Here is a 25,051-nt window from a genome sequence, read left to right as displayed (position 1 = left end):
ACCACTGAGAGGATTTGCCATCACCACCTTAGGCCGAATGCACACGGCCGTGGAACACGGACGTGAGCGGTCCGTGGTATCCCAGCCTGGCATCTTGCTCATCAGTTAAATATAAGATCACTGTCCCTTGTGAGTAGAAGTAACACGCAAACCAATTGACCCTTGTGTAGTGCCCACCTTCACCTAGTGGGACACTACAAATGGTTTACCTGAGGATTCAGCAAAGTTTCTACTTTTAAAAATGGGTCCATAATCCTGCGCTATGCCAAAAACATACCTGGAGTCAGTGAATATGTTAGCGACCTGTCCTTCCGCCATCATACATCATCATACACGCTGCAGTGATCGCCTTCAACGGCGACTCCTGTGCTAACATCCCGGGGGAAGTCATTTTTGGACCAGTACTTCATGTAAGGCCGAATGCACAGCGGTCCGTGGTATCCCGGCCTGGCATCCTGCTGACAGCAAGAGCGCAAGGCGTCATTGGTTGCTATGACGCCGTGCGCTTCATGCCGCCGCTGCTGTACAGTAATACACTGGTATAGATCTATTACTGTAGTGCAGCGGCGGCATGAAGCGCACGGCGTCATAGCAACCAATGACGCCGTGCGCTCTTGCTGTCAGCAGGATGCCAGGCCGGGATACCACGGACCGCTGTGCATTCGGCCTTAGATGAAGTACTGCTCCAAAAATGACTTCCCCCGGGATGTTAGCACAGGAGTCGTCGTTGAAGGCGATCACTGCAGCGTGTATGATGATGTATGATGGCGGAAGGACAGGTCGCTAACATATTCACTGACTCCAGGTATGTTTTTGGCATAGCGCAGGATTATGGACCCATTTGGAAAAGTAGAAACTTTGCTGAATCCTCAGGTAAACCATTTGTAGTGTCCCACTAGGTGAAGGTGGGCACTACACAAGGGTCAATTGGTTTGCGTGTTACTTCTACTCACAAGGGACAGTGATCTTATATTTAACTATGCATTTAATGTATTTTTCTATGTGTTTTTATATGCAATGTTCCCCCTGTATTATGCATAGCAGGCCTATTAGGGTGTAGTTAGGCATCCTAGCCACTAGAGGGAGATAGGGAGCCCCAGTATAAATGTTCAGGCCCAGACAGGGAGGGAGGAGTTCAGAGTCAGGAGTCTGTGGAGACAGAAGTGAGAAGGCACCAGCCCGAGATATGCTGAGGGCCTCCTCCTGACATGCAGCTTGATAGCCCTGGCTGCTAGCTATGACCAGGAGGCTAGTGAAGAACCCTAGCCTGCCTGTAGATAAAGTGAGCCTCAGTTAGCTCAGAAGATACCCCAGTTGTAGGACAGGACCTCCTGGGAGAAACCTGCAGTTACCCTCAAGCCAAGTAAGGACATTACCAGTCAGATAAGTAACCTGATGAGCAGAGGATCTATAAAGTAAAGCAAGTGCCAATACTGGAGGAAGATTATTTAAACCAAGGATTTAAGCCAGCAGTTAGGCATCCGGGCCTTGGGATCCAGCCAGCAAGTATAGCTAAAGGGGATAGAGCAGCATAGCACTGCAAAGCATTGACTGTTTGCCCTCCATGTATCTTGCATGATTAATACCTGCCATCTTGTGAAATAAGCCTGCTTGTGAAGCTTATGATATAAGGGACTGCATTACCATCTTGTTGTACAAAGTTGGACTGTTTTAAGTAAAGCAACGTTTGGTTCACTATACCACCTGTGTACCTCACTTATTGCTACTGGAAACCGGTGTGCCACCGTTACAGGCACTGGCGTCACGAATCTCAAAAGGGATCTTGCTTCAGGCACTCTAAATACCTACAACATCCAGGGCACCTCACACAACATCAGGCCAGGTCTCTACATACAGAGTGTGCCCCAGAGGAACTTGTGTCTACCTCTCCTTCACTGCCGCATGCCTGCCCAGGGTTCTCCTCCAAATAGTGAGTAACCCTCGATTGCCCATAACCGTGACCTCAATTCGCAATACCCTGCAGGTCTGGCGTGCTGCACATTGAAGAATGCCCAATTGTTCAGGGCCTTGCAGTTGTCAACGAAAATTGTGTTGATGTCTGGTGAATGCAGTAACCGGGTCATTGCAGCAGATTTCAATGCAAGACACCCTACGAGACCACCCATCTCCCATGCTACAGTTAGAAAACTGCTTGCTAAGTTTCGTGAAACTGGTTCAGTGTTGGACGCATGAAATCTGTCTCTAATGAAGAAACATCAGTGGCTGTCCTAGCTTCATTCAGCAAGAGCCCACAGCGTAGCACTCGCCGCATGTCACTGGAGAGTGGCATTAGTCGAACATCCCTTTGGCGGATATTAGCTACTCACAAATGGCACCCTTACAAACTCCAGCTACTGCAGCATCTCAACGAGGATGACCCAGATCGGCGCACTGAATTTGCAGAATGGGCAAAACAAAAATTGGAACAGGACCCTCAGTTTACGCAGAAGATTTTGTTCAGTGATGAGGCAAACTTTTATGTGAATGGTGAAGTTAACAAACAAAACCACCGCTATTGGTCTGACACTAACCCACATTGGATAGATCCCTCCAAGACTGTTGGTAGAAAAAAATTGATGGTATGGTGTGGTATATGGGGTACAAAGATAGTGGGGCCATTCTTCATCAATGGAAACCTCAAGGCCACTGGATATGCAAAATTGCTACATGATTATGTGTTTCCCTCTTTATGCACTGAAGCTGGCACGTTCCCTGAGTTTTTCCAGCAAGATGGTGCACCACCACATTATGGGTGTCAGGTCCGAGCATTCCTAGATGAACAGTTTCCTGGAAAGTGGATTAGTCGTCGTGGGCCAGTTGAATCTGATCCCCCTTAGACTTTTATCTTTGGGGTCATCTGAAGGCAATTGTCTATGCTGTGAAGATACGAGATGTGCAGCACCTGAAACTACGGATACTGGAAGCCTGTGCTAGCATTTCTCCTGCGGTGTTGCTATCAGTGTGTGAAGAGTGGGAGAAGAGGGTTGCATTGACAATCCAACACAATGAGCAGCACATTGAACACATTTTATAAGTGCTCAGAAACGTGTAAATAACTCATGAAAGAATAAAGTTACGTTAAAACCAAGCACACCATTGTTTTTCTTGTGAAATTCCCAATAAGTTTGATGTGTCACATGACCCTCTTCCTATTGAAAAAACAAAAGTTGGATTCAAAATGTCTGACTTCAAAATGGCCACCATGGTCACCACCCATCTTGAAAAGTTTCCCCCCTCACATATACTAATGTGCCACAAACAGGAAGTTAATATCACCAACCATTCCCATTTTATTAAGGTGTATCCATATAAATGGCCCACCCTGTATATATATATACACTGCTCAAAAAAATAAAGGGAACACTTAAACAACACAATGTAACTCCAAGTCAATCGCACTTCTGTGAAATCAAACTGTCCACTTAGGAAGCAACACTGAGTGACAATCAACTTCACATGCTGTTGTGCAAATGAGATAGACAACAGGTGGAAATTATAGGCAATTAGCAAGACACCCCCAATAAAGGAGTGGTTCTGCAGGTGGTGATCACAGACCACTTCTCAGTTCCTATGCTTCCTGGCTGATGTTTTGGTCACTTTTGAATGCTGGCGGTGCTTTCACTCTAGTGGTAGCATGAGACGGAGTCTACAACCCACACAAGTGGCTCAGGCAGTGCAGCTTATCCAGGATGTGTCTGTCAGCGTAGTGTTCAGAGCATGGAGGCGCTACCAGGAGACAGGCCAGTACATCAGGAGACGTGGAGGAGGCCGTAGGAGGGCAACAACCCAGCAGCAGGACCGCTACCTCCGCCTTTGTGCAAGGAGGAACAGGAGGAGCACTGCCAGAGCCCTGCAAAATGACCTCCAGCAGGCCACAAATGTGCATGTGTCTGCTCAAACGGTCAGAAACAGACTCCATGAGGGTGATATGAGGGCCCGACGTCCACAGGTGGGGGTTGTGCTTACAGCCTAACACCGTGCAGGACGTTTGGCATTTGCCAGAGAACACCAAGATTGGCAAATTCGCCACTGGCGCCCTGTGCTCTTCACAGATGAAAGCAGGTTCACACTGAGCACATGTGACAGACGTGACAGAGTCTGGAGATGCCGTGGAGAACGTTCTGCTGCCTGCAACATCCTCCAGCATGAACGGTTTGGCATTGGGTCATTAATGGTGTGGGGTGGCATTTCTTTGGAGGGCCGCACAGCCCTCCATGTGCTCGCCAGACTGCCATTAGGTACCGAGATGAGATCCTCAAACCCCTTGTGAGACCATATGCTGGTGCGGTTGGCCCTGGGTTCCTCCTAATGCAAGACAATGCTAGACCTCATGTGGCTGGAGTGTGTCAGCAGTTCCTGCAAGACGAAGGCATTGATGCTATGGACTGGCCCGCCCGTTCCCCAGACCTGAATCCAATTGAGCACATCTGGGACATCATGTCTCGCTCTATCCACCAACGTCACGTTGCACCACAGACTGTCCAGAATTTGGCAGATGCTTTAGTCCAGGTCTGGGAGGAGATCCCTCAGGAGACCGTCCGCCACCTCATCAGGAGCATTCACAGGCGTTGTAGGGAGGTCATACAGGCACGTGGAGGCCACACACTACTGAGCCTCATTTTGACTTGTTTTAAGGACATTACATCAATTCGGATCAGCCTGTAGTGTGTTTTTCCACTTTAATTTTGAGTGTGACTCCAAATCCAGACCTCCACGGGTTGGAAAATTTGATTTCCATTTTTTTATTTTTGTGTGATTTTGTAAAAAACAAAGTATTTCAGAAGAATATTTAATTAATTTAGATCTAGGATGTGTTATTTTTGTGTTCCCTTTATTTTTTTTGAGCAGTGTATATGTGTGTCTATTACAGAAAGCCCTCATTATCATTGCCCGTTGGTGGTAGGGATAACTAGGGCAGGGCAAGGTTCCAGAGTCCCACCATCAGGGGCTGCTGGGATCCTAGGGGTAGAATATCACAGATGAAGGGACATATAGAATGTCTTAAGAGTTTATAAAAAAAAAAGAGGGGAATTGTTAATGTAACTGACTCCATCTCATCTTTAAACATCTTTTCCAAACTTCTTAAGAACATTCCATCACAGGGTGTAGGAGTGGGGGGTGTCTACAAGACCTGTTTAGGTTGCCAGGGGCTAATGCCTGTGAGACCCTGTCTACACATTCCACCATAATCTGCCCCGTCCTGTCATAAGGCTGTCATGCACTGTTCGTCTAATCTGATTGGTCAGTGCTCTATACCATAAACCTTTGATTGACTTTGTGTTTGTGTATAAATAACCACTGAGAAAGGGGAACCCCGGACTGTATTGTACACCAACTGTGTGCGCTTGATGTGCCCCGGCCGGTGAATCGCTTGTTCCTCGACAAATTCATTTTTATTAGAGGAAGCTACTCTAACACCCCAGTACTGTGCCCGCTGTACTGCTCGATGCCCCAAAATACTATAGTGCAGAAATAACAGTGCCATACAAATATCCCCCCCATAGTAATAGTGCTCCCAAAAGTCCCACCATTAGTTCTTAATTCTCTCCCAGAGTGCTCTCGTGAGTAATAGTGCCTCCTACACTGACAATGCTCCTGAAAGGGCTCATGCACACAACCGTATACATTTTGGAAAAAACGGATCCGCAAAAAATACGGATGATGTCCGTTTGCATTCCGTATTTTGAAGAACAGCTGGTCCCTTATGGAACAGTCCTATCCTTGTCCGTAATGCAGAACGGACATACGAAAACGGAATGCATACAGATTAAGGCCCCATGCACACGACCGTTCCATTTTTTGCGGTCCGCAAACCGCGGATCTGCAAAAAACGGAAGCCACCCGTGTGCCTTCCACAATTAGCGGAACGGGCGGCCCATTGTAGAAATGCCTATTCTTGTCCGCAAAACGGACAAGAATAGGACATGTTCTGTTTTTTTTGCGGGGCCACGGAACGGAGCAACGGATGCGGACAGCACACAGAGTGCTGTCCGCATCTTTTGCGGCCCCATTGAAGTGAATGGGTCCGCACCCGAGCCGCAAAAACTGTGGCTCGGATGTGGACCCGAACAACGGTCGTATGCATGAGGCCTAACTTTCATTTTTTGTTTTGGCAGATTCATTGAAGTAAATGGTTCCTGCATATGGTCCACAAAAAAAAAAAAAATGGAACAGACACGGTGGCCGTGCTTGCACACTATAGGAAAAAGCACACTGGCCTCTCTGGTGGACGGGACCATAGGAGCACACATAAGGCCAGCGCTTTTTCCTATAGAGTGCAAGCAGGGCCACAGCTGATGGATTGCAGGGTGGTTGTAACCATGGAAACGAGCAGTGTATATTGTGATGGAAAATAAATCCAGCCGGCAAAGGAGGCAATATGGACAATCACAATACATTAGTAAGTGCCTTGTATTAACTTTCTCTACATACTGTAATAAATGCCACTTGCTGAAGTGAGACAAACCCTTTATAAAAGCCAGCACCTCATCTGCAGACAGCTGTTTCGGGGTGATTGCCCCTCATCAGTGCACAGCAGAGAGCCTTAACAGGGTGAGAGGCATAGGATCCCCTGTAATGCCTCCAGGAGTTATAATAATCTCCTATAGTACCCCAGTAGTTCAAATGGTCCGCTATAATCCCCCCGGTAGTTTAAGTGGTCCCTTATAATGCCCCCAGTAGCTATAATAGTCCTAAATAATGCCTCCATTAGCTATTATGGTCCCCTATAATGCCCCCAGGAGCTATAACCATCTCCTATAATGCCTCCATTAGTTATAATGGTCCCCTACAGTGCCCCCAGTACTTATAATGGTCCCCTATATGCCTCCATTAGTTATAATGGTCCCCTATAGTGCCCCCAGTACTTATAATGGTCCCCTATATGCCTCCATTAGTTATAATGGTCCCCTATATGCCTCCATTAGTTATAATGGTCCCCTATATGCCTCCATTAGTTATAATGGTCCCCTATATGCCTCCATTAGCTATAATGGTCCCCTATATGCCTCCATTAGCTATTATGGTCCCCTACAGTGCCCCCAGTACTTATAATGGTCCCCTATATGCCTCCATTAGCTATAATGGTCCCCTATATGCCTCCATTAGCTATTATGGTCCCCTACAGTGCCCCCAGTACTTATAATGGTCCCCTATATGCCTCCATTAGCTATAATGGTCCCCTATAACGCCCCGAGGAGCTAAAACTGTCTCCTATAATGCCCGAGTAGTTTGTAACTCAATAGTGACAAAAAAAATACTCACCAGACTCCTGCTCCCCACTGCAGTCCGATATGCAAGGCATTTTCCAGTCTGCAGCCGATATTGCTGAGAAAGCAGCTTGTGATGATTGCTTTAATACAATACTTCAATTCAAGGACGAGGGCACACTTGTCGGAGTTCTGCTGCTCGCTGGTCTTCTCTGCTCCATCCTATTTGCTACAGGGGGCAACCACTGAGGCAAAAGCGCACTCACTGTGCAAGTGATTGTCTTGTGGCGGCCAGATGTCCGGCCTTATGACCTGGTGGTATGTGATGGACCCCAGCTTCCAAGCAAAATAAATGAAACCCCACACAATCGCCTATTTCCAGTTTTGAACTTTTCTTCCATAATCCTCACAAACCACACAAAGGTTTATCCTCTTGCTACCCTCCGATACAAGATACTCCAACCCCCCCCCCCCATAGCGACATCTTTATTTCCAGGTTGGAAGCACCCTTAGGTACTACATTTTCTGACTCCCAATGGGAATTTGTATTTAGTTTAAGTCACAGGTCATCCCGATGTGCCAACCCCCTCAAAGCTTCTATATAGGTGGTACATGACTCTGTTCCGTCTTGCAAAGCTATACCCCACCTCGTCAGCGACATGCGGGAGATGTGACAAAGAGGTTGGGACTGTTCTTCACATCTGGTGGAGCTGTGTCATTATTTGCTCCTTTAGATGCTCCATACACAATCATCTTCAGAACATTGTAGGGTATGACCCGATATGATCCCCTGCCATGGTCTTACTGTCGTTAGGACTAGACCAATTCCCAGCTAGAGTTCGTTTCTTAATTTCCCACATCCACATCAGGGGTTAAGTGTCTGCGGTCGGCAGTACCGCCGATCGCAGACATTAGCCGCGGGTGCCTGCTGCAATGATACAGCAGGCATCCGGCAGCTATGGCGTTTGCTCCTCTCCGGAGCGGGCGCCATCTTTAAAGAGTCGACTTCCACCGTACATCTACGGCGGATGTTGGGAAAGGGTTAAGGAACGAATCAGCGCAGAAAAGTAAAAACAAAACGGTGATCAAAGGCAGACATTCAGTTTAAGCTTGAAGATGACAAACTAAAAAATCTATTTCAATATCTGTGCTGTAATGCGCCCTTCCAGGGGTCTGAGTGCGCTCCTCTGTTTCGGTATCAGTCGGTATATTGGTCTGATACACTGCACCTTGTACACTGGGGAGAAACACACCGCACTGTGTAAGGGTATGGCCACACGGTCAGGTTTCTGCATGCAGTTTTGGAAGCTAAAATCAGGAAGGATCATAAAAGGAGAGATACAACTTCTAGATGAACGTCAGTGACAAAAATGACAACTCAAAATTTATTGCTAAAGTAACATCCATTCCATTATGGAAAATGTCTGCCAAGGCTAAGCTGTATGTACATACTGGTTATTTCTATATGATGACAGCTCCACAATGGCAAACGCAGCTGCATGCCGAGATCATTTCCATCCCTTCTTTCTCCATCCTTCTCAATGTATAACGCTAAGGCTAGGCTCACCTATCTTCATATCCACTCCGTTCTCTATATACAGTGTTCTGCTCTGTAATAGTTCAGTATTAGGCTCCATTCACACGCAGTGTCCTATCTCAGTATACAAACCCCGGATCTGCCAAATACAGAAATGTTCTATGTGCATTGTTCTCACTCCCATCAGTGGAAATGACTGTTCTCGTCTGCAAGGCCGATCAGAAAAGGACATGTTCATTTGTAGAACAACTACTTGGATCCACCAAAAATACAGATGTGAACATGGATTAAATCGAGGAACTCAACACAGGAAAATCCTCGAGGATTCGTTTGCGTCATGACCACGGAGCGCTTGCTATTACTCGCGCTCCGTGGTCACCGGCCCGCACAACGCTGCGCTGTCCTCCTGATGTACACACATCGTCAGGACACAGTGCACATAAGCGCGCACTATGACCTGACGCTGTGTGATGTCAGGTCCCAGTGCAGCATGCGAAGAGGAGGCAATCAGAACTGGCGCCCCCTACAGGAAAGGTAAGTATTTCACTGGAGCTGGGGGCTAGGAGCGGGAGATAGTGCCACTGGGGAAGTAAATGATGGCACTGGGGTAGCTGAGGGCAAAGAGGACTGATGGCACAGAGGACTGATGGCATGGGGAGAGCTGATGGCACAGAGGACTGATGGCATGGGGGGAGCTATTGGCACTGGGGGGAGCTGATGGCACTGGGGGGAGCTGATGGCATGGGGGGAGCTGATGGCACAGAGGACTGATGGCATGGGGGGAGCTGATGGCACAGAGGACTAATGACATGGGGGGAACTGTTGGCACAGAGGACTGATGGCATGGAGGGAGCTGATGGCGCTGAGGACTGATGGCAGGGGGGTCTGATGATGGCATGGGGGGGCTGATGAGTTTTTATAAAGGAAAATGTTCTTTTATTAGTTTTTTCTTATTAGAGTACTCGATTAATCGTTGGATTAATCAATAGAATACCTAATTACTAAGATAATCGATAGCTGCAGCCCTAGTACATATAGCACATGAATGAAAAATACTGTAGTGCGCGTGAGGCCTAAGGGCCCATTTACATGGTCCGATGATCTGGGAGATTATTGAGAGTGAAGCAGATGCTCCAGATAACTACCTGATCATCGGCGGAGATGAGAGCAGCCTTCACATACAGCAATCACCTCCGCTGTATGGCGACAAGCTATGGCTACAGCGATCACTTATTACCATAGAAATTCATTATTCATCATTGGTTAGACAGAGCTATCTGCTGCACAGGGTAGGGATGCTTAGGGCTCATCAGGCCTAGGCACGAGGACGGTGAAATCCCACCATCAGGGGTTGTCTCCGGGCTGAGGCCACAGTAGGGTCGGTGTAGGGAGAGAATAAGACCCCCCACCCCCCTCTCTGCATCTTGGCCATTGTCCCTTATTTCATGTTTTGTTTTGTTTTGGTAAAATTTTTGGTATTCAGTGATATTTGGTATATACTGTACCTGGTTTGATTAATTGGGCACTCGGTTTGCCCCCTGGGTGACCTTTATTTGTAGGTCTATATTTTGGGAATTGAGTTAATTAAAATCTAATGTTTTAGGGGTCTGTTTTTTTCTTAGTAATTACTTCATTTTACCAAATAACTTTTTTTTTCCTGATGGAGTCTTGGCCACAAATGTGCACCGAGCCTATTTGACTTGAAACTCTATTTTAGTAATATAGTATTTGCTTTTTTTGTGGCATTACCACCCATGTTGAAGTATTAAGTGACTGTTTACTGTGGAAACGCCAATAACAGGTTGACTACTATGTGATATGCTACCTCGTATTGTCTGCCATGTATGATATGCCCTGTTGATGTGGTAATGTGTCTCAGCGAGGTATTGATTCATTAGTATACACTACTATGCGTATAATCTTTTGTGTTGTGGCATTTGACGTCGCCCAGTGAGGTTGGGTGAAACATCTGAAAATAAAGTAACCCTGGTGCCACATAAAGAGACTTTGGGGGGGGGGGGGGGGGTTATAAGCCTTGAACTCCAGAATTCTGGCTTTAAAAAGTCGCAAAATAGGGCTTTTATGACTTTTTTACAGTATTACAAATATTTGCAACTTTAGCTGATTTTACACCACTCCCTCCATTGTAAATGGTGTAAATAGCGTTTGTGAATGTGCCAGGGCCAATTGGCCATTCCCCACCATTCCCCAGCAGCAAGGCCAGCATAAAAATACACGTGCGGAAAAAAATAAATAGTGTTGCACAGGCGTTTAAAAAGTCACAAAACGGGATGTTGCAACTTTTTTTTTACGGCAAACACTAGCGTAGCACTGTAAGTAAATCACCCCAATTCTTCTGAACCTGTTGCCGACTCAGGAATTCTTCCTGCACCCTCTGAGCAACCTGAACTAACAGAGGAAGCAGGTGCAGCTGGGGCCCACCCTATGTGCACTTAAAGGGCATCTACATAGTAACATAGTTTATAAGGCTGAAAAAAAGACATCTGTCCATCCAGTTCGGCCTGTTATCCTGCAAGTTGATCCAGTGGAAGGAAAAAAAAAAAAAAAACCTGTGAGGTAGAAGCCAATTTTCCCCACTTTAGGGGAATAAAAAATTCCTTCCCGACTCCAATCAGAATAACTCCCTGGATCAACGACCCCTCTCTAGTAGCTATATCCTGTAATATTATTACACTCCAGAAATACATCCAGGCCCCTCTTGAATTCCTTTATTGTACTCACCATCACCACCTCCTCAGAGAGTTCCATAGTCCATCTGTCAACAGTTTTGTAGCTATGAAACTGGCTGACCTGTTACCTGTGCTCTTGTAACAGCAGAAGACAAAAATTAAGTTGTAATATATGCAAATGAGCCTATAGGAGCAACAGGGGCGTTGTCATTACTCCTAGAGGCTCTGCTCTCTCTGCAACTGCCGCACCCCCTCAACTGTGATTAGGCCAGGCAGTGAAATCATCATAACGACTGCCCCCGTCAATCAAAGTGCAGAGGGTGCAGCAGTTGCAGAGAGAGCGGAGCCTCTAAGTGTAACGGCAACACCCCTGTTGCTCCTAGAGACTAATTTGCATATATTAAATCTTAATTTTTCTCAGCAGTGTGGGCACATATGAACATTGGTTTCCAACACAGATGCCTTCAGCTGCCAAGCGCACATGTAACAGGTCATAGGTACAAAACTGCTGACAGATGCCATTAAACTGCTCATTTGTATATGGATAGAAAGTAGTTTTTCTCCAGAATGAAGCAGCAGATTCTTGGTTTATCAGTGGATTCAAGATAAAAACTCTAGGATATTTTTTGATATACCTCCCTCAGTATATAATACAAAAAAGTATCTATACAGTCATCTATTGCTGCTGTATGGCAATTGTCATCTGAGTATTTATAGAGGAGACAATACAGCGGTCTGGTGAAACACTAGCAGCTCCCTGGAGATAGTATTACCGCCTCTAGGATCCAACCTACACCACCGTTACACTCTGCTGAGGGTTGTCACTGCACGATGCCCCTCCGCATACAGCCTCTCATCCCTGATCCAGAGACACAGAGCTAACGATGGAATATTCCCTGGATCTGCGTCTCCGGAGACGTTCCAGTGCTGATCCGCAGCGCTGTTACCGCAGGGCAGTGTCAGGGATGATTTCTTGAACATTTTATAATGCCCGGGTGCTTCAAGAAAACTATATTCTCCTTGGCTGCTGCACTAAGTTTCGTGTCCGTCTTACTCATCGTTGTTGCCATGGCGACTCAAAAATGGATGACTGGGAAGACGCTGTGTCAGACTGGCGTTGATTTGGTCAATGCCTCGGATCCAGAGCTGGTGAAGTTCATTGGGGATATCTACTATGGACTTTTTCAGGGGGGCAAAGTGCGTCAGTGTGGATTGGGGAAGCGAAGGTTCGCGTTCAAAAGTGAGTAAACGTTTACTGTGTACCAATAGGAGCCACTGAAATATTTGCGTATGAACATATATCTCCACGTCCTACCTGGTTTTTGCTTATGATTGAAGCCTGATATCTTAAAAAAAATAATACTGCAAAATAGACTGCAGACTCAAGTGTGAATGCCCCCATAGACTGTATTCGTTTTGTGATCCCCAAAATACAGATACTGTCCATGTGCAAAATACAATTTCGTTATACAAATTCCATTCGTGTCTGCAAAATGGACAACAATAGGATGTTTTATAATTTGCAGAACCCCACATGGATGCAGAAGGCGCACGGATAACGTCCATGTGCTCTTCGCATTTTTTGTGGACCCACAGAAACGAATGGGTTCCGTGTGCAATCTGCAAAAAGCTTCACTCAATCTGACAGAGCTTAAAGGGGTTGTCCGGGTTCAGAGCTGAAACAGGACTTATCCCCATTTTCACCCAGGCAGGCCTCTCATCCATTTCATGCTCCGATCCTCCTGGATCGCACAGGGCAAGGGCTTTTTTGTTTACAAACATACACTGCTAGGCAGAGGCTTCCTCCTAGCAGTGTTCCCGGTGACATCACCGGCACTAATGGGCGGGTTTTAGTGCTGCCCTAGCCGTTTTACCAGTTAGGGCAGTGCTAAAGCCTATCCATTAGTGCCAGTGACGTCACCGGGCTCACTGCTAGGTGGAAGCCTCTGCCTAGCTTACCCATGGAGAGCCCAGTACGTCACTGGATCCCCAGAAAAAGCACTTGACGTGCACGATCCAGTGCAGGGCAAAGGAGAGTATCGGAGCATGACATTTTATTTCAAGTTGGCAGCTTAGAAAGCGTGTCCTTTCTCAAGGGCGTGTCCTGTCTGCAGCAGCTGGTGGCAGTTGAAGAATGGAACTGCGCATGTGCTTCCATGTCAGTGAGCAGGACATAGAAATTAGAAAAATAGCAAACAGCAGGCGGCGCTATACTGATAGATTAGCTTTCATGTAATAACTCAGTAGCAATATTACATTTTTAATTACACGGAATTACAAAAGAATTCAGATCCAGGTGCTGGTTTGAAAACTGTGGAATATTTTTTCATTGGACAACTCCTTTAAGTCATTTTCACATTAGCACTAGTCTCTGTTCCTTCCAGTTATCTCTTTTTTCCCCCCATTTTTTAAAACAAGTATTTGCTGTGCTATTTTTCCCGTAGTAAAACTGATCTCTTATGGAAACCTGATGGAACACTTTAGAAATCAATAGGATCCTTTGGGATTGAAAGTGAATCTGTAAAATCTATCAGAACACGTTCAGGGCTCATGTAGATGATTGTGATCAGCCCGTGAATCATGGTCCATGTTTCGGCCGCATCTCCTGGGCCGAACTGACTGTATCATAGTAATCAGTGTCTGTCTGATCGTGGCGCTATTACAATTTACTCACATCTTCATGTACATCATCATATACTGCAAGAGCCCCGCAATCAGATACAAACTGACTGTATCCTAAATTACTATGATACAGTCAGTCCGGATCAGGGGAGCCACGGCCAGCCTGGGAGATGTGGCAGACACACGAAATGTGTTTCCCGGGCCAATCACGATCGTGTGCATGAGCCGTAATTCACACACAGTTATTTGATGGATTCTTGTGATTGGTCAGTTTTCAGAATATTAAACTAGATTATTTGATAAAGGAAACAGATAAATACAAGAGTAAGAGTATTTTAGATACTTGATTACCGTAAGTACTGATTGGTTCTGTCCCGTTTAATTATTATATCACCTTCTATATTCTTTGTAATGTAGAGAGTTAAGGATAGTTACATACCATATACAAACCCCCCATTGTGCGGAGAAGTCTGCATTCCTGGGTGATTATCTCAAAGACATGCTGCGTACTGCACACTGGTCATCCTTAGGAGGAGAGGCCGAATGTTATAAACTTTTCTACACAAAGACAAATAACCGGAACAATCATCCAGGTCATTATCTTTCTCGTGTATCACTATGTGGTGTCAGCCATGTGCTACGACATGGAAACAGGTCTCCTCATTTTGTCGCAGACTAGTGATTATTATTTACTTTCAGTACTGTGTATGTGATTTGTCTATATTTTTATCACATTTAGTAGATAGATTTATTCACTCAGCCTGATTAAGCCTATTCATTCGCAAATCACTGATTTCACATTAAAACAGGTGATCAATACCAATGAAGGAATTGTGCCCATGGAAGTAAACGTGTCCACAGGGCTTGATGCCATCTTTAGCCTGTCCTACTTAGTTCCAGAGTGATAGCTTATCTCTTTGTTAATGTGTACTGTTACAGACTGGCACTGTGAAGGTAAAGAGATAGAATAACATTTGATAAACCTGGGAAAATGTGACTCATCCATCAAATCCAGATAGAATTTTACACCAGAATTGTAGAGCAATGTAAACTTTAGGAAATGCCCCTTTTACCATGAAGTCGTGCCAATTTTCCAATAAACCATGCCCTTGTGCCAAATTCTACCACATTTATGCTAGAATTTAAGTGCACTCACATGTTCAAAAACTGGTAACAACCAATTACAGCAAGGCTTACAAAATAAAAACTTCTCTGTGATTGATTGCAATGGCAATAGAGACAGTTTTCCTTTTAGACTATTTCTAATTCCTTTTCAGGGGCTTAATGAGTAATTTTGGGGTCCCATATCAAAACTTGTAATGGACCTCACTCTACTATGACCAACTTCAGCACCTGTTCAGAACGTGAAACGTTTATGATTGTTTATTCTACCTTATGCACAGAGTGATGTCGCAGTACAGGGATACTGCACACAGTGATGTCGCAGTACAGGGATACTGCACACAGTGATGTCATCTTACATGGATACTGCACACAGTGATGTCACCTTACATGGATACTGCACACAGTGATGTCACAATACAGGGATATGCAGTGACATTACAACACAGGAGTTATACAAACAGTGATGTCATACTACAAAGATAATGTATACTAAGATATCATAGTATAGTGATAATGCATACACAAAGGTCACCATGTATACTGTGACATCTTAGTATAAGAAATAGGACGTATAATGAAGTCCCGTGCTAACATTACAGTATGATGTCTAAGTATTGTAATGCAGTGATGTCATAGCACAAGAATAACGACCATAACAGGGGTGAACACAGGACTCTATTATAAAATGTAGGACTGGTTGCATTTAGTTTCTTCACTCCCTTCCATGGTCCATAGGCATCATTCAAGGATTGGTCATCAATATCAGATCAGCGGAGGTGATGGGAGTAGGACTTGAATAGTACGAGCATTTAGTAACATAGTATATAAGGCCGAAAAAATACATTTGTCCATCCAGTTCAGCCTGTTATCCTGCAAGTTGATCCAGAGGAAGGCAAAAAAAAAACTGTGAGGTACAAACCAATTTTCCCCACTTAAGGGGGGAAAAATTCCTTCCCGACTCCATTCAGGCAATCAGAATAACTCCCTGGATCAACGACCCCTCTAGTAGCTATAGCCTGTAATATTATTACACTCCAGAAATACATCCAGGCCCCTCTTGAATTCCTTTATTGTACTCACCATCACCACCTCCTCAGGCAGAGAGTTCCATAGTCTCACTGCTCTTACCGTAAAGAATCCTTTTCTATGTTTGTGTACAAACCTTCTTTCCTCCTCGTCACAGTCCTGGGGATAAATAGATGATGGGAGAGATCTCTGTACTGACCCCTGATATATTTATACATAGTAATTAGATCTCCCCATCTTTTTTCTAGTGAATAACCCTAATGTTGATAATCTTTCAGGGTACTGTAGTTGCCCTATTCCAGTTATTACTTTAGTTGCCCTCCTCTGAACCCTTTCCAGCTCTGCTATGTCTGCCTTGTTCACAGGAGCCCAGAACTGTACACAGTACTCCATGTGTGGTCTGACTAGTGATTTGTAAAGTGGTAGGACTATGTTCTTATCACGGGCATCTATGCCCCTTCTGATGCAACCCATTATCTTATTGGCCTTGGCAGCAGCTGCCTGACACTGGTCTTTACTGCTTAATTTGTTGTTTATTAAAATTCCCAGGTCCTTTTCCATGTCAGTGTTACCCAGTGTTTTACCATTTAGTATGTACGGGTGATTTGCATTATTCCTTCCCATGTGCATAACTTTATATTTGTCAGTGTTAAACCTCATCTGCCACTTCTCTGCCCAAGCCTCCAATCTATCCAGATCCCTCTGTAGTAGTGTACTGTCCTCTTCAGTGTTAATTACTTTACACAGTTTAGTGTCATCTGCAAAAATGTATATTTTACTGTGCAATCCTTCTACAAGATCATTAATAAATATATTCAAGAGTATAAGGCCCAATACTGACCCCTGAGGTACCCCACTAGTGACAGTGACCCAATCTGAGTGTGTACCATTAATAACCACCCTCTGTTTTCTATCATTGAGCCAGTTACTTACCCACATACAGACATTTTCTCCCAGTCCGAGCATTGCTTGTTTTCATTGATATCCTCCAAGATAGCATCTTTTAGAAAACCTTCAAACAGTTTACCCACAACAGATGTTAAACTTACCGGCCTATAGTTTCCGGGGTCTGTTTTTGCACCCTTTTTAAATATTGGCACAACATTTGCTATGCGCCAATCCTGTGGAACACTCCCTGTCAGTATAGAGTCTGTAAATATCAGAAATAAGGGTCTGGCTATGACATTACTTAATTCTCTTAGGATACGGGGGTGTATGCCATCTGGCCCTGGCGATTTGTCTATTTTAATCTGTTTAAGTCGCTGTTGTACTTCTTCCTGGGTCAGACAGGGCAGTTTTAATGGGGAATTTACTTTTACATTCTGCATTTCATCTGACAGTTTATTTTCCTCAGTGAATACAGTGGAGAAAAAAATATTTAATAGCTTTGCTTTCTCCTCGTCACTCTCTGCGACTCCCCCCTCATTGCTCTGTAGATGGCTGACACCTTCAGATTTATACTTTTTACCATTTATATAATTGAAGAACATTTTAGGGTTAGTTTTGCTCTCTTTGGCAATTAATCTCTCGGTCTCTAGTTTGGCGGCTTTTATTTGTTTTTTACATATTCAATTTTTTTCCTTATAGTTTTTCAGTGCTTTCTCGCTACCCTCCTCTTTTAGTGATTTAAATGCTTTCTTTTTGTCATTTATTACCTTCTTTACAGTTCTATTTATCCACATTGGTTTCTTCTTGTTCCTTAACATTTTTTTCCTATAAGGTATGTACCTCTTATAATTAGATTTGAGGATGCTTTTAAAAATATCCCATTTTGTGGCGGTATTTTAATTTTTGAGGACTTTGTCCCAGTTAGTTAGGCCCATGGCCTCTCTTAGTTGGCTAAAGTTTGCTTTTTTGAAGATTGGTATTTTTGTTCCTCCCTGTAGAAACGCTCTTTTGAATGATAATTGGAAGGTTATTACTTTATGGTCACTATTTACCAGGTGTCCCCCAACCTGCACGTCTTTTGTTCTGTCAGGTCTACTGGTTAATACTAAGTCCAGTATGGCCGTCCCCCTAGTCGGGTCCTGAACCAGTTGGGAAAGGTAATTGTCTTTGGTTATTACCAAGAACCTGTTTCCTTTATGAGATATACAGGGTTCAGTTTCCCAGTCTATATCTGGGTAGTTGAAGTCCCCCATAATAACCACCTCATTATGATTTGCCGCCCCGTTTATCTCGTTTAGTAGTAGATTTTCTGTGGACTCTGGTATATTAGATGGTTTATGATAAACTCCTATTAGTATTTTATTATTGTTTTTGCCTCCATGTATCTCTACCCACAGTGACTCCACATGTTCATGTCCCTCACTTATATCTTCACGGAGTGTGGGCTTTAGACAGGACTTTACATAAAGTCAGACCCCTCCCCCTCTCCGGTTTTGAGGATCCTTTCTAAACAGACTGTAACCTTGTACATTAACTGCCCAGTCATAGCTAACATCCAGCCATGTCTCAGTTACTCCCACTATGTCATAGTCCTCCTCACACATCACTAATTCCAGCTCCCCAGTTTTATTAGTCAGGCTTCTGGCATTAGTATACATACAATTAAGAAGTTTATGTTATTTGTAATTACACTGCAGCTCTGATACAAATTAGACAAGGGCCTCTTCAAACAGCTGATTGGCAGGGATGTTGGTAGTCAGACCCCCACCGATCTAATATTGATGACCTTTCCTGAGAATGGGTCATCAGTATAGTAGCACTGCACAACCCCTTTAACAGCACCTTAGGTTTCAGTGGTAATAATTGTTGGGCCCCATAGCAGCTGCTGCAGGTGATGTGTTATCTTTAGTGCCATTTCACGACTAGGTGATAACACTAGGCTTTACTATCAGAGGCAGTGGAAAAAATGATATGATGGGATGATTGAAAGGTCTCTATTCATATAGAAAATGGCCACTACCAGCTGTCATGTACGTGACTATATTTTGCATGCACTCCATTAGGTATCTCTTCTTAACATAACACATTGGTCTCTGATGCATGCAGAATTGTTGCAGTAGCTCTCGTTGCCAAATTTCTGACCTGGTTCATTGTAAGTGTTTCTCTTGATGATATGTAGACGACGCCACCATTAGATTTATTAGATGTCAGAAGAATGGGAACCTGAATACATCGAGGGAACTGGTTCAAAGGTGTAGGTGTATTCGTCTAGGATTTTTAACTATTTTAGCTGTTAGAGGATACAATGACATTCCCAAAAAAGTCCATTATTGTTTCAGCGCGAAAGAAGGTCACAAAAAAGTGGTGTGACAAGATAGGAAGAACTTGATTGGGCAGCAGAGTCATGACATCAAGCCATTGAACACCTTTGGGACCAATTAAACGGGGCCTTATCATCGACAACATCTGTGCCTATGCTATCTAAAGCATTTGTAGTTTCATGGATGTTAGTCCCTGCAACTATAATGCAAAATCTAGTGGAAAACATTTTTCATAGCAGCAAAGGAAGACCAATAAATATTAAGGAGGATTTCAGCTGCACTCCACTTCCCGCTCCTGCCCTGACACAAAGGAAATGCCGTGACTGGCTAAGTGTCTAGATGGGAGCAGGGAGTAGAGAGCAGCTGGGACCCGCGTGCTGGAGGATTAGTGAGGTATCATTTCTTTTCAGTGTTTCAAGCACTCTGAGCCCACTGCCACCAGTTTCGAGTTATTTCAGTGACCTTTGTGGGTTTTTCTTACTTTAACAGAAGGGTACCGACAATGTTGTCCATGTGTTTATATCCCGACACCCTAAGTAAATAAAATGTCAGTTTCTTCATAGGAATCATTACTTTACAGACATGCAGTAATAGTGTCATGTTTTTTACTTCCAGTATTTCCGGATATGGTGAAAACGATGAACACCACCCTCCATGTCATCATTATCCTCTTCCTCTGTGCAGCCATTGCTTTTGCGTTGATCAGTTTTGGATTTTGTATATATAATGCACTGAAAGTCCCATATCGGTCCATCAAGGGTCCTGCAGGTATATGCCTCTGGAATTTTATTGCAGGTAATTTCACATGACCACATTTTATATTTTATGGGGTAAGGGTGTACAAAACATCAAGGTGGGCTACGCAGCCACTCTGGGATTCTTAGACCTCATGCACGTGAAACCCATCCATTTTGCGTTCCACTTATTGTGGATCCGCAAAATCCAAGTTGGTCCGTATGCCTTCTGCATTTTATTTGCAGACCCATTGTTTCAACGGGTCCGTTGTCCACATTTTGCGGACGTATTCTGTCTTTTTGTGTTCGGATCTGGAGAGCACACAGATGATCCTTGTGCTTTCCGCATCCATATATCTGTTCCACAAAAAGATAGAACATGTATATTTGCCCACAAATAAGGACCATGGACCCATTGATCAACGGGTCAGCAAAAAATGAGGATGTGTAGCAAGCCCCTGTGGAAGCCAGTGTAGAAGATGGGAGTGGTAGTGGCCCTGATGTGATGTTGTAGGGTTACGGTGTCCTACCGCAGGCCGTCGCTCCCTGTGTTTCATTGGAAGTAGAATACTGAAGAATGAGGCCAGAGTTGAACGTAATAAAGTCTTTTTTACTAAGTGCAACATAGAAATTGAAATACATACAGCAGCAGACGGCTTTAGAGGAATGGTGGCAGGTCAGATGGCTGCTGTCCTGCACTTAGATGATACTGGCCTAGTAGTCGCTTGGTAGATGATGGTGTCTGAGTAGTTATCCCTCACTTCACCGCAGAGTCTGCAAATTCTGTGTTTCGCTGATCACTCTACAGTCTAAAATTTCAAGGTTGGCAGGAAGTTGGACCAGCCCACTCTACGAGGAGGTGTAAAACAGGGTGGTTAACCCTGTTACAGCCAGCCATTACCAACCAAGTACCTCCCTTACTGGACAAAATGACATGGTAGCTGTGAAATACACATTGCATAGTATTGCATATAAAATATAGAAAATTAAGCTATTGGGTATACACTAGTTAGTACACCCAGGTCTGGGGTACTAAAGATTAAAGATCCGTATCCATATTTTGTGTATATACGCAACTTGCAGACCACAAAAACACATACGGTAATGTGTGCATGAGGCCTTATAGAGAGAGGGCCCAATCTCCATTGTTGTGATGAGAACCTGTACAGGACTACACATACAGAGGTATAGGCCATCAATATTAGATAGGTGGAGTCAGACCCGCAGCCTCTCTATCAATTAGCTTTTTGAATGGGCCATGATGCTGCAGTATCTTCATTGGTTAGAGCGTCTGTACACTGTTTGCCCTGCAGAACATACAGAGGGACATTTCTCAGTTACACTAAGCTACTACTGTGGTGTAAAAAATTGTGGCATATTTGCAACTTTTTGCAAGAAAGGTGGGTGGAGCTCACCAACGGGGGCATCACTATACAGACTTTACTATCATTCACGTTAAAAACTGGCATAGCTGGTATACAGTAGATTTGAATTTCTGTAGCATGGACTGTGGCAGGCGCAGCACTATGAAGTGCCTTTTGCGCTGTGGCATTAGAAGAACTTTGATATCTCTGACTTTTTAGTCTAACCAGACTGTCTATTACTCTGTAATTCCTCTAGCGCCGTTCTATGGAAACAGTAGGTTTAAAGAGCACACCAAATGCTTGAAATAACTTCTTTATTAACTTCAACTTTTCTTCATATAACACTGCCGCCTCCGCAGCAGATAGTCCATGTACAAAACACGTGTTGCATAAAGTGGATGGTTCAACTGTTCAATCTTGTCATTCAACATAAAATGGTGGATATATTTCTTTCTTCTGTATCTGTACTCTAACTTTAAGTTATTTAAGCACTTTATGATCTCTATGAGAGGTATATCTAAGGTCTAACTAATAGTTCACTTGCTGAATTTGGTCGCAATTTGCAGTATGCAGTTAGCAGTAACTATTTGCAGATTGGTTGAGTATGATCTGGTATGGTTGTATGCAATTTGGATTGCAATATGGAATTTGAATTTGCAATTGGTGGAACTGTAAGTAAACACACATATAACCAGTTCAGTATACAGTTCTAATCACTACATTAACAATAGGAACATAATATAACTGTTCTAAATACCTATTTTGGCCTCTCTGCTTCAATAAAACACAGCTCTTAGTGGAGTGAATGTCTGTTCAGCTCCTCTCCTCTGGTGTAATGATTCTAGCAGCTCCTGCTAGGGGAATTTCCCACAGAAGCTGTGTGTGAGGCTTGCTTTAATTGGTCAAAACTCCTGCTGTGTGTGAGGCTGGCTATGATTGGTAAAGACTCCTGCCCAGCAACAACAGTTTAACTCTATGCTTTCTGTTGTGTCATTGAGCTTACCTCACATCATATAATGAATCTTAAAGGCATATTATCTTTTCTGCTTCTGTGAACACAATATATATAACCGTTATATGACATCTAAACATGAAGTCACTATAAATAACTCTGATTTTGTCTTTAACACACAAACATAGGAACTGTATTAAGGTTATTGGCAGGTCTAGCTGTATAAACGCACAAGCTATATTTGCAACCTATGACAGGTCTTAGCTGGCCAGCTACATTGACTGCCTGGAGATATGCCAAATGTATTAAGAGGCCTGTGCCTCATGGCAAATTCGGCACCTTCTGCGCCAGCAGACTTTATACTAAGAATGGCATTTGCAATACCATGCACAACCGCTACAAAGAGCTGAATTCTACTCAAAGCGTACTTCTGAACGGCAAATCTACACATCCTGACCCCCTGTTATTGCATAAGTAAGCTACTCGAGACCCCTCATGGGAACTGTAATGGTGGCCATATTTATGTTCACCTAGCCCTCCTAAAACCATCTCTTTGAAGATATTATTATAGTTATTATTACTATTTTATTAATCAGTACTGTATTTTTGCTAGTGATATTAGTATATATATTTAATACAGCAAATTACACTGTGTATTGTAGGTCTGTTCACTGTGTTTGCAGTCACCAGCTTTATCGCTGCCGTCCAACTTCACCAGCTGACAGAGCGAATTGCAAACTTCCGTGAAAATGTCTTCACAATCGTCATTCTTGAAGAACATTATGAAGACTCATTCTGGTTGTGTGTGGCAAGTGGAGCGACTCATGCTTTTAACATGCTGCTTATGGCAGCGAGTACGATCCGCCTTCCTAAATTTAAGACAAAGACGGAGGAGGCAAATGTGACTGCGGATGACATCATGTACTAGTCCTTTTACAGCAGCCATTAGGACCTGTTATTCCGTATTTAGTACAATAGCTCAATGGAAGATATAAAACTTGCTTGTATCAAGTGACCCTTCTATTTGGATCAGTTGGTTCTTCATAACTTACATATAGTAATGGACCTCTTGCTTTAAACATGACTGAATGGGGTTGGATCCTTTACAGCTATTGAATCTCAATCACGTCTGGGTAGAAGGTGGTTCCAATGTAATTTCAAAAGAAGACCCAACATTGTGAAAAAAGCTGAATGTGTGAATTGAAGAGGAAAAAGAGCCGCTGACAGACTCCTCTGGCATAGTCTTGTCTCCCCACTAACAAAAGAATCCTTATCTTCCCCAACATCAGCCGTTGCGGACAGTCCAGAGGGCACCATACCCCTGAGATGGTTGCCTGAACCAGATGAAATTGACAGATTTGGTCAATACACGTATAATGTGTATGGCCAGCTACAATGGTGCTTGAATATTTGTGAGTTTAAAGTAGATAAGGATAACCAAATCAAACAAATTATTAAAAAAATATTAGACTTGGTAATTTAATTACTGACAAAGATACCATTTCACATGTCTGTGATTTGCAAAAATAAGTTAAAGGGATTCTGTCACCAAGTTTTGGGCTATAGAGATGCGGACATGCACGGCTAGATCGCCGCTAGCATGTCCGCAATATACCTGTCCTATAGGGCTGTGTGCTTTTATTTTCTTGGAAAAAGGATTTTAGAGATATGTAAATTAGTCTTGTAGGTGCCCAAGGGGCTATACGAACCTTCCTGGTGCCCAGCCACGCCCGTCTGTGAAGGAGCCCAGCACCGCCTATGTCCTCCGAATCTCCTCTTTTCATCAACGATAGATTGCCGTAATCTCGCGATGCGCGAGCTCGCGCATGCGCAGTTCTTTCCCTGAGGCTGATGCCAGCACAGGGAAGGAACGCTATACCGGCACTGCGCATGCGCGAGCTCGCGCATCGCGAGATTATGGCAATCTATCGGTGATGAAAGGAGGAGATTCGGAGGACATAGGCGGTGCTGGGCTCCTTCACAGACGGGCGTGGCTGGGCACCAGGAAGGTTCGTATAGCCCCTTGGGCACCTACAAGACTAATTTACATATCTCTAAAATCCTTGTTTAAAGAAAATAAAAGCACACAGCCCTATAGGACAGCTATATTGCGGACATGCTAGCGGCGATCTAGCCGTGCATGTCCGCATCTCTACAGGGAGTGCAGAATTATTAGGCAAGTTGAATTTTTGAGGATTAATTTTATTATTGAACAACAACCATGTTCTCAATGAACCCAAAAAACTCATTAATATCAAAGCTGAATATTTTTGGAAGTAGTTTTTAGTTTGTTTTTAGTTTTAGCTATTTTAGGGGGATATCTGTGTGTGCAGGTGACTATTACTGTGCATAATTATTAGGCAACTTAACAAAAAACAAATATATACCCATTTCAATTATTTATTTTTACTAGTGAAACCAATATAACATCTCAACATTCACAAATATACATTTCTGACATTCAAAAACAAAACAAAAACAAATCAGTGACCAATATAGCCACCTTTCTTTGCAAGGACACTCAAAAGCCTGCCATCCATTGATTCTGTCAGTGTTTTGATCTGTTCACCATCAACATTGCGTG

General features: G+C 43.8%; 1 protein-coding gene across 1 annotated transcript; it reads left to right on the top strand.

Moving 5' to 3' along the window:
* The first annotated feature begins 12,422 nt into the window (after positions 1–12,422).
* On the top strand, positions 12,423–23,675 carry CLRN2 (clarin 2). The gene is made up of 3 exons (XM_040420562.1): positions 12,423–12,675; positions 20,033–20,212; positions 23,130–23,675. Exons 1-3 carry the CDS (start codon positions 12,423–12,425, stop codon positions 23,393–23,395), a joined length of 699 nt encoding a protein of 232 aa, XP_040276496.1. The 3' UTR covers positions 23,396–23,675.
* Positions 23,676–25,051: the final 1,376 nt, after the last annotated feature.

This window comes from Bufo bufo, chromosome 2, assembly GCF_905171765.1.
Source record: "Bufo bufo chromosome 2, aBufBuf1.1, whole genome shotgun sequence".
Taxonomy (NCBI): Eukaryota; Metazoa; Chordata; class Amphibia; order Anura; family Bufonidae; genus Bufo; species Bufo bufo.
This window is presented reverse-complemented; position numbering and strand designations above follow the sequence as displayed.

Coding starts and splice junctions, on each gene's coding strand:
- CLRN2 (XM_040420562.1), top strand. CDS start 12,423: ATGCCCGGGTGCTTCAAGAAAACTATATTCTCCTTGGCTGCTGCACTA. Junction 12,676..20,032: donor GCGAAGGTTCGCGTTCAAAA/GTGAGTAAACGT, acceptor TTTTACTTCCAG/TATTTCCGGATATGGTGAAA. Junction 20,213..23,129: donor CCTCTGGAATTTTATTGCAG/GTAATTTCACAT, acceptor TGTGTATTGTAG/GTCTGTTCACTGTGTTTGCA.